General features: G+C 40.1%; 1 protein-coding gene across 9 annotated transcripts in view; it reads left to right on the forward strand.

Annotated features, from left to right (window-relative positions):
• MBOAT2 (membrane bound O-acyltransferase domain containing 2) overlaps positions 1-12,341 on the forward strand; it is a 150,919-nt gene that overhangs the window by 122,887 nt on the left and 15,691 nt on the right. For all 9 annotated transcript variants that reach the window (XM_034952578.3, XM_055108269.2, XM_034952575.3 and 6 more), the window contains 3 exons: positions 3,528-3,711; positions 7,437-7,629; positions 12,191-12,294. In XM_034952578.3, coding sequence (XP_034808469.1) covers positions 3,528-3,711; positions 7,437-7,629; positions 12,191-12,294 — 481 coding nt within the window. The remainder of the gene's footprint in view (positions 1-3,527; positions 3,712-7,436; positions 7,630-12,190; positions 12,295-12,341) is intronic.

Here is a 12,341-nt window from a genome sequence, read left to right on the forward strand (position 1 = left end):
CTCTCTGTTGGGCCATCCCCACCACCTGAACAGAACAAGCTCATGACACCTCTCATTCCCGTCTGGCCATCACCCCGTTACTGCATGCTCCTTTAGAGGAGCACTTCTTGAAGACTTTGTCGACATTCAGTGTCTCCCCTCATTCTCCCCTCAGCCCCCTGCATTCAGGTTTTTGTGCCCACTCTTGGTCTGAACTCATTCTTTCAAGATTGCCCTCAATCTTGGCCGATTTCATTGTCAGCCTGTTTGCATGATGCTGAACCTCGCAGCATTGGCCAGTTGGCCACTCTTCTGAAATACCTTCTTCACTTCCTTCCAGGACACTCCCTTCTTTCAATTTTTCTCCTCCTTCACTGGCTCTTTCTCTCTGTCTCTTCTGCTGCATCCTCTGCCCCTGCTTCTGCCTTACCACTAGCCTGGCCTCAGCCCTGGACTTCGTTTTCTCCAGGTGGTCACATCCATTGGCTTGAAAGGCCATCTTCGTGTTTGAAGGCTCCTTAATTTATATTCCCACCCAATCCACTCCCCTCGGCTCCGGCCTCATTTATCCAACTGCCATTTCAAGGTCTTTGTATGGATAGTGACAGGCAGCTCGAACAGAACATGTTCAAAACAGAACTTCTGATTTGTCTCCCTCCTCCTTCCTCCTCCCGCATCTGTTCTTCCACCATTATCACCCAGTTAGCTAATAACAGTACCATTATCACTGGTGGCTTGGGGGGACTTCCATTTTCTTACAGCAAATCCATTTCACCAGCAAGTCAAGTTAGCCCTTCCTTTAAAATTAATCTCTAATCTGACTGATTTTCACCGCTTCCACCCGTCACATCCCAGTACAAACCCTCATTTTCTGCTTGGTCTGCTGTGGTAGCTTTCCTTCCTGGCTTCCCTATTTTCTCCCATGCCCTGTGCAGCCTACTTTTCAGCTAGCAGCCAGGGAAGCTTTTAATGTGCATTGGATTATATTATTCCTGTCCCCTGATGAAAATCCTCCAGTGGCTTCCCCTATAATTTAGAATAGAATTACAGACCCCTGACCACAGCATTGTAAGGCCCAGCAAGAGCCCAGAGCTCGGCCACGCTTCCTCACTCAATTCATTCTTAACTGTGCAGCTCACTCTATCAAAAATACCCCTCCCTTCCTGCCATCACTTTCCCTCCCTTTGCTCCGCTTTGTTTTCCTCATAGTAGGATGTTATACAAGACATTTGTTTTAATTGTCCCTCTCCCTGCCCCTGTCACTGAGGACAGGAACTTTGTCTCATTTATTGTCCCCATCATCCAAACCGTGGTCATTATTTGGAGTGATTTCGCCTCCAAGAGTCAGCTGACAATGTCTAGACATTTTTGGTTGTTACTGCTGAGGCGGGAGGTGCTACTGGCATCTGGTGGGTAGCACCTAGGGGGTGCTGCTAGACACCCTGCACTGCACAGGAGGACCCCACAACAGAGAATCATGGGTCCAAAGTGTCAATAATTCTGTACATGAGAAGCCCAAGCTTGAGACAACACATAGTTGATATCAAATATCAATGGAATGAATGAATGAGTGTTTTGTTTGATATTATACATTACAATTAGACTTAAGTTCTCATTTTATAAATAAATACAGTTACTTACTTCGGTACCTAAAATGACTTGTTGTTTGATATGACAGTTGAGCCAAAAATTACTTAAGCCAGTTTCATGGTTTAGAACTATCTCCTGTCCTTGCTAACGGTGATACATAGTTTGACTTGGTGTTAAAATAATTGGTATTGAGAATGGAGCTCTGCTGCTAGAGTACAAGGAGTTCTTTTGTAACCTTGTGACTGCAGGGTACTTACCCTGGTCTTTGATACAGTGAGAAAGCATGCTGTTTCATCATTAAATAGAAAGAACTGAAAGAGAAAATCTGCCAGAAACATTTTCTGTCATCAGTTTCAAGCCCTAAAAAGAAAATACTTAAGGTTCAAGACATTTTTAAAAGTGGAAAAATAATTCTGGAAAAGTTAGAAAAGTAGTTTGGGCTGAGTGGTAACCCAGATAGTATCAGATGGACAGGAATCACTATTTTGTTCTATTTAATTTATCAAAGAAAAATAATATATGCTAAGCTAGGCAAGGTGGTGTGTGCTTGTCATCCCAGCTACTCAGGAGGCCAAGGCAGAAGGATTGCTTGAGCTCAGGAGTTTGAGTCCAGCCTGGGCAACATAACAAGACCTAGCTCTTTAAAAAACTGTTTATGAGGGTATTCTCTCAACCTCTCTTGTCCACAAGAGTGTTTGTATTTTTTAAGGAGAGAGCTTATCATATTCAGAGAGGAGCATGGACTGTAACATGTTCAAGAAGCCTGCCTGCTGTCCACAGGTGCAGTTGTGCTTTCTTTGTGATGGTTTATCATTAACAGTGGACAGTAGGCTTTCTTAATGCAGCTGTTTTTTTAAAATACACTCCTTATTCATTTATATGGTAACATAAATAGTCTAAATAGTCTCCTGTGTTAACTACCCATTTTCACTGTTACCCATAGGTACCATGTATCATTTGGACAGACCTCTGAGGAGTGGAATTGACTTGACTCCCTTTTCTCCTCCACCTCACAGCCAATCCCTCCGCAGCCTTCAGGCTCCACTGCCAGGATATGTGCAGAGCATCTGCCCCCTCCTCCAGCCATTGTCACCTCCTGCCTGGAGACCGCAGGAGCCCCACACATGGGCTGGAGTGACGCATTGAGACAGATCTTTTAAACCCCTGCTGTGTTTTTTCATTTCAGTCAGAATAAAATCTGAAGTTCCTGCCATGGCTTGTAAGGCAAGCCCCGTCTGATCTCACCTCAGCTGTCTTCCCTGCTCCCACCTCTTCCCCTGGGTCCACTCTGCTCCAGCCCCATGGCTGCCTTGCTGCCAGCCGTGCCCAGCTCAGGGGTCTTCACGCATCATTCCCTCTGCCTGGAACCCTTGTCACCAACATCCACACAACTCCTCTCACTTCTTCCCGGTCTCTGCTCAACTGTCACCTTACCAGAGAGGCCTTCTCTGACTTCTTAATAGAATAAAAGAGTTCCTTCTTTTTGTAACACTTAGCACTTCTGAAAATATGTTTTATAAATTTTATTATTGTTTTCTGCAACCAGTATGCAAGCTCTGTGGATGCAGGATTGTCCTCTCTTTTGTTTACTGCCGTATCCAGGCCCTGCAGCAGGTAGGGCACACAGTGCACAGCACGTGTTTGTTAGAAGAGCAAATGATTGCCTAGGAGGAGACAGCACTTTGCAGATAGTGCGTCCATCTTTGATTTGTCTCATCGTGAGAAATCTAAGTTGAAACCTTCATATTTGTTCATAAGGATCTGTATAGAAACTCTTATTCAGACATACTTTTGAGCATGACTATGTTCTGATCCTTAAAATTCTTATTGTATGGGTGCAAATGAAAATGAAAGCTTGTTTTACTTTGGAAATGGAGAGCAGTGAGGTGGATCGTTATTCTATCAGATGTTCTGAAGCTTATGCTGCATCTCACTGGTTGCATGTCTTTTCATTGCAGGCGCATGCCAAGCTTACTGGAGTATTTGAGTTACAACTGTAACTTCATGGGGATCCTGGCAGGCCCACTTTGCTCTTACAAAGACTACATTACTTTCATTGAAGGCAGATCATACCATATCACACAATCTGGTGAAAATGGAAAAGAAGAGACACAGTATGAAAAAACAGAGCCATCTCCAAATGTAAGGTCATGAGATTTATCTGGAGCCTTTATAGCATGTATTGGTTAGTCTTATTTAAAGATACAAATATTTTCACATTGTGAACTTATCCATCTGTTTCTTTAAAAATACTTTTCAAGATAAATGACTTCACACTGCACCTGGTAGAAGTACAGTCATGATTAAGAACACAAAAAGGTCACTTGAGAAACTATGTGGTAAATTCCTCAGTGAGAATAATGCTTTATGGTTATAGGGGATTTTACAAGAAAGCTCTTAGCATGGAATTGGCCAGCCTAACAATTTTCCAGGCTCCCTTCCCCCTTCCCCCTTCCCCGTTTCCTTCCCTTCCTTTTCTTTCTTTCTTATTTCTTTCTTACCTATGCCTTGTGTTCCAGCAGATTGTAAACACTCTGTATCCTCCATTTCTTTTTTGCTTTCCCTCTCCTCTTCTTAATTATTGCAAGTTGAAATCTTTCTTCTCTTTAAAAGCCTACTTCAAATACCACCTTTTTCCACAAAACAGCTCCTGATTCCCACAATGAAGAGATTAGTAATATGATAAAGATATTAATAATAGCTAACACTTTGACAGTGCTCACCATGTGTCAGGCACTGTGGTGTGCACCTCACACGTAGTTACTCTTTCAGCCCTCACAGCATTCATACAAGGTAGACACTGTTTTTCTCACCATTGAGGAAACTGAGACTCAGAGGCTAAGTGATTTGACCAAGATTCCCCAGGTTGGCAGTAGAACTGGAATTCAAACCAGTGCAATCTGGTTTCAAGTCTATGCTAAGTTGCCTTACAACCAAACATAATTTTTATTTTCTTTAAGCCACTGGGGCACTTGAAATTGCTGGGATGCTGCTTCATAAAGAAAGGCAGTGAGGCTCTGTATAGGCTAAGTTTCTGTTAGATTTCATCTGGTAAAATCTATAAAGTTTCCATGAAAAAGAATAGGCCAACCAGGAAGTCTGTGAGATGAAGGAAAGGGGCTGGTGTGTTTTCTGTGAATGTGGGGCTTAGAGCAAGGGGTCACCTTCTTTCTCCTGCAAATCTACCACCCTCCACTGTGTGGGCAACAAAGAGTCAATGTAGAAATGTACCTGCACTTGCAAAAGATAGTATATTACCTCTTTCCTACCATGTCGCTCATTGTATTTTATACCAAAAAGGTGTTTTGTCTTCATATTTTCTATTACTGGTTAAGTGTTGAGAAATGTCGTATCAAACTGAGTGGGATTCCAGACTTGAAATTGGTGTCTCTTCATTGACTGTTTTGTATCTCCAGGATGACCACTTAATCTTTTAGTGGTCTCCCTGCTGTAAGAGAAGGTAAAGACAATTGTAGACAGCTTCTTAGAAGTTTATTCGGGAATGCTGGAAGGAGAATAAAAGCCTAGGAGTCAAGATGCTGGACTGTCAGTGACCAGTTTGGCTCATCATTTCGGCACATCACTTAATGTGTATGAGTCCTTGTCTGCAAAAGGAGAATCTTAATGTCTTACCCATTTTACAGACTGTATGAAGATCAAATGACTTTGTAAAATACTTGAAAATATCAAATGTTATAAAAGTGATAGTAGTAAATCAAACTTGACAAAGAATAATACAAATGTATATATTCTATCACCTCACTGAGTTTTTATGGGTTTTACTCTCATAAAATATCACTTTCCTCTTTTGGGTTGTAGACATCCTAAATCAGAGGTTGTTGATAATGGCAAATATTCTTCATGTATTTCCCCACCATTTTAATAATATATTTTATTTAAATTTCACGTGCATATACTTTATAAAGTCAAATAGTGGTAGTTAGTCATAAGTCCCTCAAGGGGCATTTGGAAGCTCCTTGTGCATCAGTGAGGTGCATAGATGCTCAGGATCCTAAGGAGGATGCTCACGGAGCCCGCTGGCTCTTCTGTTGGGACCTCTCCACTGTTCTCTCCTCTATCTGCATCAGTTAGGATATGGGTTTGGCTGCTGAAACAAGGACCAAAATAACAGGAACTTAAACAAGGTGGCAATTTGTTTTTATGTTATATGTGGGACAGCTCACCTGTAAGCAGTGCATTGATAATATGGGGGCCCCAAGGTGTTAGAGATCCAAGCTCCATCTTCCCTGTACATATTACTTTTGCTGACATCCTATTGGCCAGAACCTAATCATATAGCCACACTCGGGTGCACCAAAGGCTATGATGTGTCATCTTTAGCTAGACTTCCAAGCACCCAAGAGAAACTTCCTTTTCTGTGCAGGAAGGGGAGGAGGGCTCCTGGGAAACACTTGGCAGTCTCTGTCATGATGTCTGTAGGCTATTTCTCTGGGGCTCTTTGGTTTTTTGGGTGAAGGATTCTCCAGTTTTCTGCCTAGGGCATACAAACTTGACTGCTGGGACTCTGGGTCTGGGCAGGGGAAGGGGGCTGAGGATATCACCTCTCAGGATACAGGCTGTTTTCGTGTTCTTTACATTTTCGTTGCAGCACCATATCCCTGCCCTACTTCAGAACCATATAGTCTCGTGGCCACAGTACTTCTTATTACATTACTAAAATGATAAGCCTCATTTTAAAATTAAAGTATGGGGCCATTTATTTCACCTTGCTTCATTTATAATTACAATTTTTTTCTCTACCATTTTAAAATCTCATAATTCAAATGTATAGGTAAGATATTTGGGAGGCACTGAAGAAAGAGTAGCCTTATTTTATTAAAGAAAGGGATAAAAGACAATGGAAAATGAGAATAACAACTGCTGCAAGGAGTCCTTGAACACTGAGTTCCACCTCGCAGGAGCAACCAATAATAAAATACTGTTCTCAGAAGTGCAGTGCATCCGGCATATGCTTTGGCTCTTGTCTTGGAGCTTTTCTTCTGGCACTATTATATGAAGTGTTAAAATGTGGAGCTTCATTGATAAATTACTGCAGTTAATTTGAATACTATTTGGTTACTGTATAGAGCACTTCTAAATCCAGATATTTTGTTGCATACTTCATCTGGATCTAGCCTTCTCTTCGCTTGTTTCTTTTTCTTCCTAGCCTATATAATCTCTTTTATACCAAATGAAGTTGAAATATTCTGGCCTTCTACAAGTATAAAAACAGCATGAGTTGTAAAAATACAAAATACCATGAGTTGGTGATGCGACCTTACCGCACTATTGCTAATAGCCTCTTCCTTTCACCAGGGTCTTTTATGCAAATTCTTATTCTTCTCAGGTGTATAGCTCTTTTGGTTTTTATTATTCTTGAACAAAGTTGTGTTAACTTTCAGATTTACAGAGATGCATAGATTGTTTATTGTAAAAATAACATCCATGAGATGCCTAGAATTTGGAAAATACAGAAAAGACACAATGGAAAAAAAATATATATCCATATAAAATTTATTGCCAAAAGTAATTAATGTTAATTTTTTTATATTCACTTCCATTCACACCAATACACTTATGCTTGCTTTTAGATTTTTTTATTTCCTGAAAGTTCTGAATACAAAATGGAGATTTTAGTATGAGTTGAGCAATAACCCCTAGGTAGTACTTATAGATACAGTTGGAAAAGTTCATACCATGAGACCATGGAAGACTTTAAATGCCAAGTGCAATGTAGCTCTTGAATTTTGACCAGGAGAATTGTAGGACTGATGATCCATTCAGGAAGATTGATCTGTCGATAATACATAGAATGAATTAAAAGGAGCATGGATAAAGTTGATGAAGTCTCGCCTTGCGCTTTTCAGACTGCGGTTGTTCAGAAGCTCTTAGTTTGTGGGCTGTCCTTGTTATTTCACTTGACCATCTGTACAACATTACCTGTGGAGTACAACATTGATGAGCATTTTCAAGCTACAGCTTCGTGGCCAACAAAGATTATCTATCTGTATATCTCTCTTTTGGCTGCCAGACCCAAATACTATTTTGCATGGACGCTAGGTAAGTAACATGTAAATAGATTTCCCTGTGTCTGGTTGAAGCGTTTCTTACCTTGTCGATAGATTGCTATCAGTGCGCCCTCTTGAGGATACATAAAGACCAATTGGAAAAATTAAGTCATCTGTGTAGAAAAAACAGCCCTCGCAACTCATATGTAAGTATATTCTAAAAACTGAATCAATTTTATTATAATACAAAATAAAAATACATGGATCAATGAAAGACAACAGATATTTGTTGAATGCATATTATATTCTAGATTCAGTGCTAGCCAGGATAGATACGAGTATGTATAAGACATAGTTCTTATCCTCCAGATGGTTATAATTTAGTATGATTGTATTCAGCTTACGGTTATGATACCTGTTAAATAGACCATTAACCATAGTATAATATGATCAGTAGTTTATCAGCAAAGTGAATAAAATGATATTGGCACATTGATAGGGGGTCATCAGTTATGCTTGGCAGGTAGAACAAATTTTAGAGAAAAGATAACATGCAATCGTGGCTTTAATTGAATGTGGGCCAGTTATGGTGGCTCACCCCTATAATCCCTGCACTTTGGGAGTTCAAGGTGGGAGGATCACTTGAGGCCAGGAGTTCAAGACCAGCCTGGGCAACATAGTGAGACCCCCCCCTCTCTCTACAAAAAGATTTTTAAAAATCAACTAGGCCTGGTGGCATGTGCCTGTAGTCCCAGCTACTTGAGAGGCTGGGGTGAGAGGACCGCTTGAGCCTAGGAGTTTGCGGCTGCAATGAGCTATGATTGCACCCCTGCACTGCAGCCTGAGCGACAGAGTGAGGTTTTAATATGAGTTGAGCAGTAACCCCTAGGTAGTCTCAAAAACAAAAACAAAAAGATGGAATGTGATTTCAGCAAGTGGAAAATGGCTAGTTTTGCACTCATGAGCAAAGAGACATGGAGGTACCTCGCTTTGCGTGGCAGATGTTAGCAGGGGCATGTGGGAAGGAGGGACCTGGTCAGGTGAAATGGGCTTTCACAGGACCTTGCCTGCTCTGCTGAATTAGCCACAAAAGGCTTCAGGCAGGCTGATGGCCTGATCCTGTGGCAGAAGAAGATGATTCTGGCCACGTTTTGAAGGTTGCACTAAAATAGAGAGAATGCTTCATTGGATAAATTGAAACCTCTTTTATATATGTATTGTCTTTTTATCTCACCCACAAGATTATAAACTCCTTTATTCTTAAGATTGTGTTCTGCTTGCCTTGTTTATATTTGTTACTCAACAAATATTTGAATGAATGCACAAAGAAACACATCAGCCAATAATTAGGCCTCTAAGGATTAGCATTTTACTGTCGGTTTTATTTTGATTACAATGAAATACAGTTTGGGGCTGGATTCATTATTTTCAGTCTTTCATCATACAGCTGTGCACAATAGCATCATTAAAAGTTGCTTTAACCTAGTGAGTTAATGGCCAATTAAAATATAATGTTACCTTATGGATTTTAATCTAAGATTTCTTTAAGGATTGAACATTTTTATTGTAGCCAAATTTAGACATCAATAATACCGAATTAAATTCCTGTACTACTTAAATTCTGACTTTAAATTGAGACTGAGAACTTTCCTAAACAAACCTGGTATTTTTAGGGTTTTGTAAGAATTCTGACCTGTTGGTTGAATCACTAGATTTATAGAATATGAGAGTTCTGCATGTTTTTGGATTCGGTTGGACATCTAATTGTTGAAAATCTTATCAATAGAACGAGGTCCTTGAATTTATAAGGCTTTTGAGAAAAATCACAAGATCTCTGTAAATATGTAAAAATATACAAGATTTATCATTAGGCCGGGCACAGTGGCTCACACCTGTAATCCCAGCATGTTGGGAGGCTGAGGAAGGAGGATGACTTGAAGCCAGAAGTTTGAGACCAGCCTGAGCAACATAGTGAGACCCCATCTCTTCAAAAAAATTTTTTTAAATTAGCCAGGTGTGGTGTTGCACACCTGTGGTCGCAGCTACTCAGGAGTCTGAGGTGGGAGTACCGCTTTAGCCAGGGAAGTTGAGGCTGCAGTGAGCTGTGATCACACCATTACACTCCAGCCTGGGTAACAGAGTGAGACCCTGCCTCAAAAAAAAACAACCAAATTTATCATTAATTTTTTATTTGCAATTATGACAAAATGATTCTTAGGGTACTTCTGATCCTCCGACCCCAATATTTGGTTTGAAAAATGAATCTTGTGCATTTTTACATATTTACAAACCAAAGGTGAGTTAATTCCTTTTCCCTGATTCTTCCTTAAAGAAATAATCATATTAGAATATATATGAATGACAATTTGAAATTGAACTATATTTAAAGAATTTAAAGAATTTTTAGCTGTAAGGCAATAAAGTTATTCCATTCAATAAATACTTGTACTATGTCTGTACTGTCTTAACACAAGTAATGGTTGAGTTCCTGGTAATGGTTCAGCGCTGAGGTTCAGGTTTCAACTCTGTCAGTGGAGAAGCCAGCTGAGGCTCAGCATGCATGTGCCCACGTTCATCTCCACCCCTGTTACCTTTTTGTAATTGTCCATTTGGTTGTAAAATTGGAGTTTAATGATCTCTGGAGGTCCCAAAATCTGTTTTTTGGGAAGTCCAAGAGTTCCAAAATTCTTTAACTTTGTTTTTGTATTTTATTAATAATTTATAAAAATAGTATGAATGTATTCTGGATCATATGGACAGTTACTTTCTGATTTTTGTATCCACATGTACATTTTTCAAATTATAATTTCATGGATACTAGTGGCTAGGCAGACTATATTTAATTCCTTAATTCAGGCTTCTCAAAATGGGAATCAGGCTTCTCATCTCCACAGCCCTGTGGCCCTGCCCTTTTCTCCTTATCACCTCAAAAAAATGATTTACTGGGATCTGAGCACTTTTTTCCCCTTTAACTCAAGTTTGAAAAACATTTAGTCCATGTAGGGACAGATTAAAGTTTAAATTGATGTTAATGGTCAGTTATTTGGAATATCTCTATATAATGACAACTTGGAAGCTCTCTCAGGATTTACATTACCTGAGGTAAAGATTAGGCAGGGTCTGTGGTGGGAGACTGGGGGGCAGGGGAACATGGAAGGTGGACTCCTGCAGTTTGATATCCCCAGTTCTCTTCTTGTTTCGTTGCTGTTGACCATACCCTGGGCCAATCTTGTTGTCACATGTGAAGTTGGTTAGGAGTTTCATTGCTCTTAGATCACAGGAGGCTAAAAAAGATGGAGAGGATGAATACATGAACAAATCAGAAGTGGTGGCAACCATGAGGGAGGGAAGGAGTTCCCCAGCAGCCATTTCTATGGGTATGCTGCCCATGCGGTTAATAGATTTTTAATTCTGTTGAATATGTTACTATGCTAGCAGGCTTACCTTAGAGGCTCATATTTATGTGAATTGAACAAAGGCGGCTGACCTCATTAAACCTGACAGAGGAGTAAATCTTGTTTATTCTTTTCCCCCAAAGTGTAATTTTTAAAGGATTTTGTTTGATGTACTAAAAAGCACTAATAAACAATAAAACAATTTAAGGATACATGTCTGTATAGGCATATTATTTTGCTGGGCTTTGATGGATTTGTTTGTTTTTTCTTTGGTCATGATACAAATAGCATGAACAATTTTCCAGTTGATTGGAAAAGGGCTTATTTGAGGCAGAAATTTTCTTTGCAGCTTAAGCATGTACACAAAGCAAAAATAACTAATTGAGCATTGTGGTGAAAAGGATTAGAAAACAAATTCTGGGTCGGGTGTGGTAGCTCTTGCCTGAAATGCCAGCACTTAGGGAGGCCAAGGTGGGAAGATGGCCTGAGGCCAGGAGTTCGAGACCACCTTGGCAACATAGTGGGACCCCCATCTCTACAAAAAAAAAAAAAAAAAAAATAGGCATGATGATGTGCACCTGCAGTCCCAGCTACTCAGGAGGCTGAGGCAGGAGGATTGCTTGAGCCCAAGAGTTCAAGGCTGCAGTGAGCTATAATCCTGCCACTCCAGCCTGGGCAGTGACACAGGGAAACCCTGTCTCTATTTTTTAAAAATTCTAGAGACATATACACAGAGTAGGTTCTGGTGAACCAAGAAAGAAAAAAAATGGAAGGAAAATATTATGCCTCACTTATATATTATTGTTTATAGGACACTTCAAATATATGATTAAAAAGAACATGGTGCTCCCAGAGCAAAAACATCCCCTTAGCAACTTCTTGGCAGCTGGTTGAGCATACTCTGCTGTGTTCCAGTGGCACAGCTAATGTTGGGGAGCGTTTCCTGTTCGAGTCTTCACCTTCACCTATTGGTCCTCAGCAGCTTTTAAACTCCACCCGCCCCCAACTCATGCATGATGTCTCATGTATTACTGACTAACCAAATTGTCCTAGATATGTTATTTTCATTGTATGTGATGTTGTTTCTGACTTAAAAATCAGAATAAATCTACTTTTACTGTTTAAGAATAAAAGATATAATAACACATACCTTCTGGGAGAATATGGTAAATTGTTATGGAGATTCTTAATACTTTTTTCTAATGTTGTTTTCTATAGCTGATGCCATTAATAATGCTGCAGGCTTTGGTTTCAGAGGGTATGACGAAAATGGAGCAGCTCGCTGGGACTTAATTTCCAATTTGAGAATTCAACAAATAGAGGTGAGTCAATCTTTAAGAAGTTAGTTACTATATACTTTAAGTACCAT

This window comes from Pan paniscus, chromosome 12 (genome assembly GCF_029289425.2).
Source record: "Pan paniscus chromosome 12, NHGRI_mPanPan1-v2.0_pri, whole genome shotgun sequence".
NCBI lineage: Eukaryota > Metazoa > Chordata > Mammalia > Primates > Hominidae > Pan > Pan paniscus.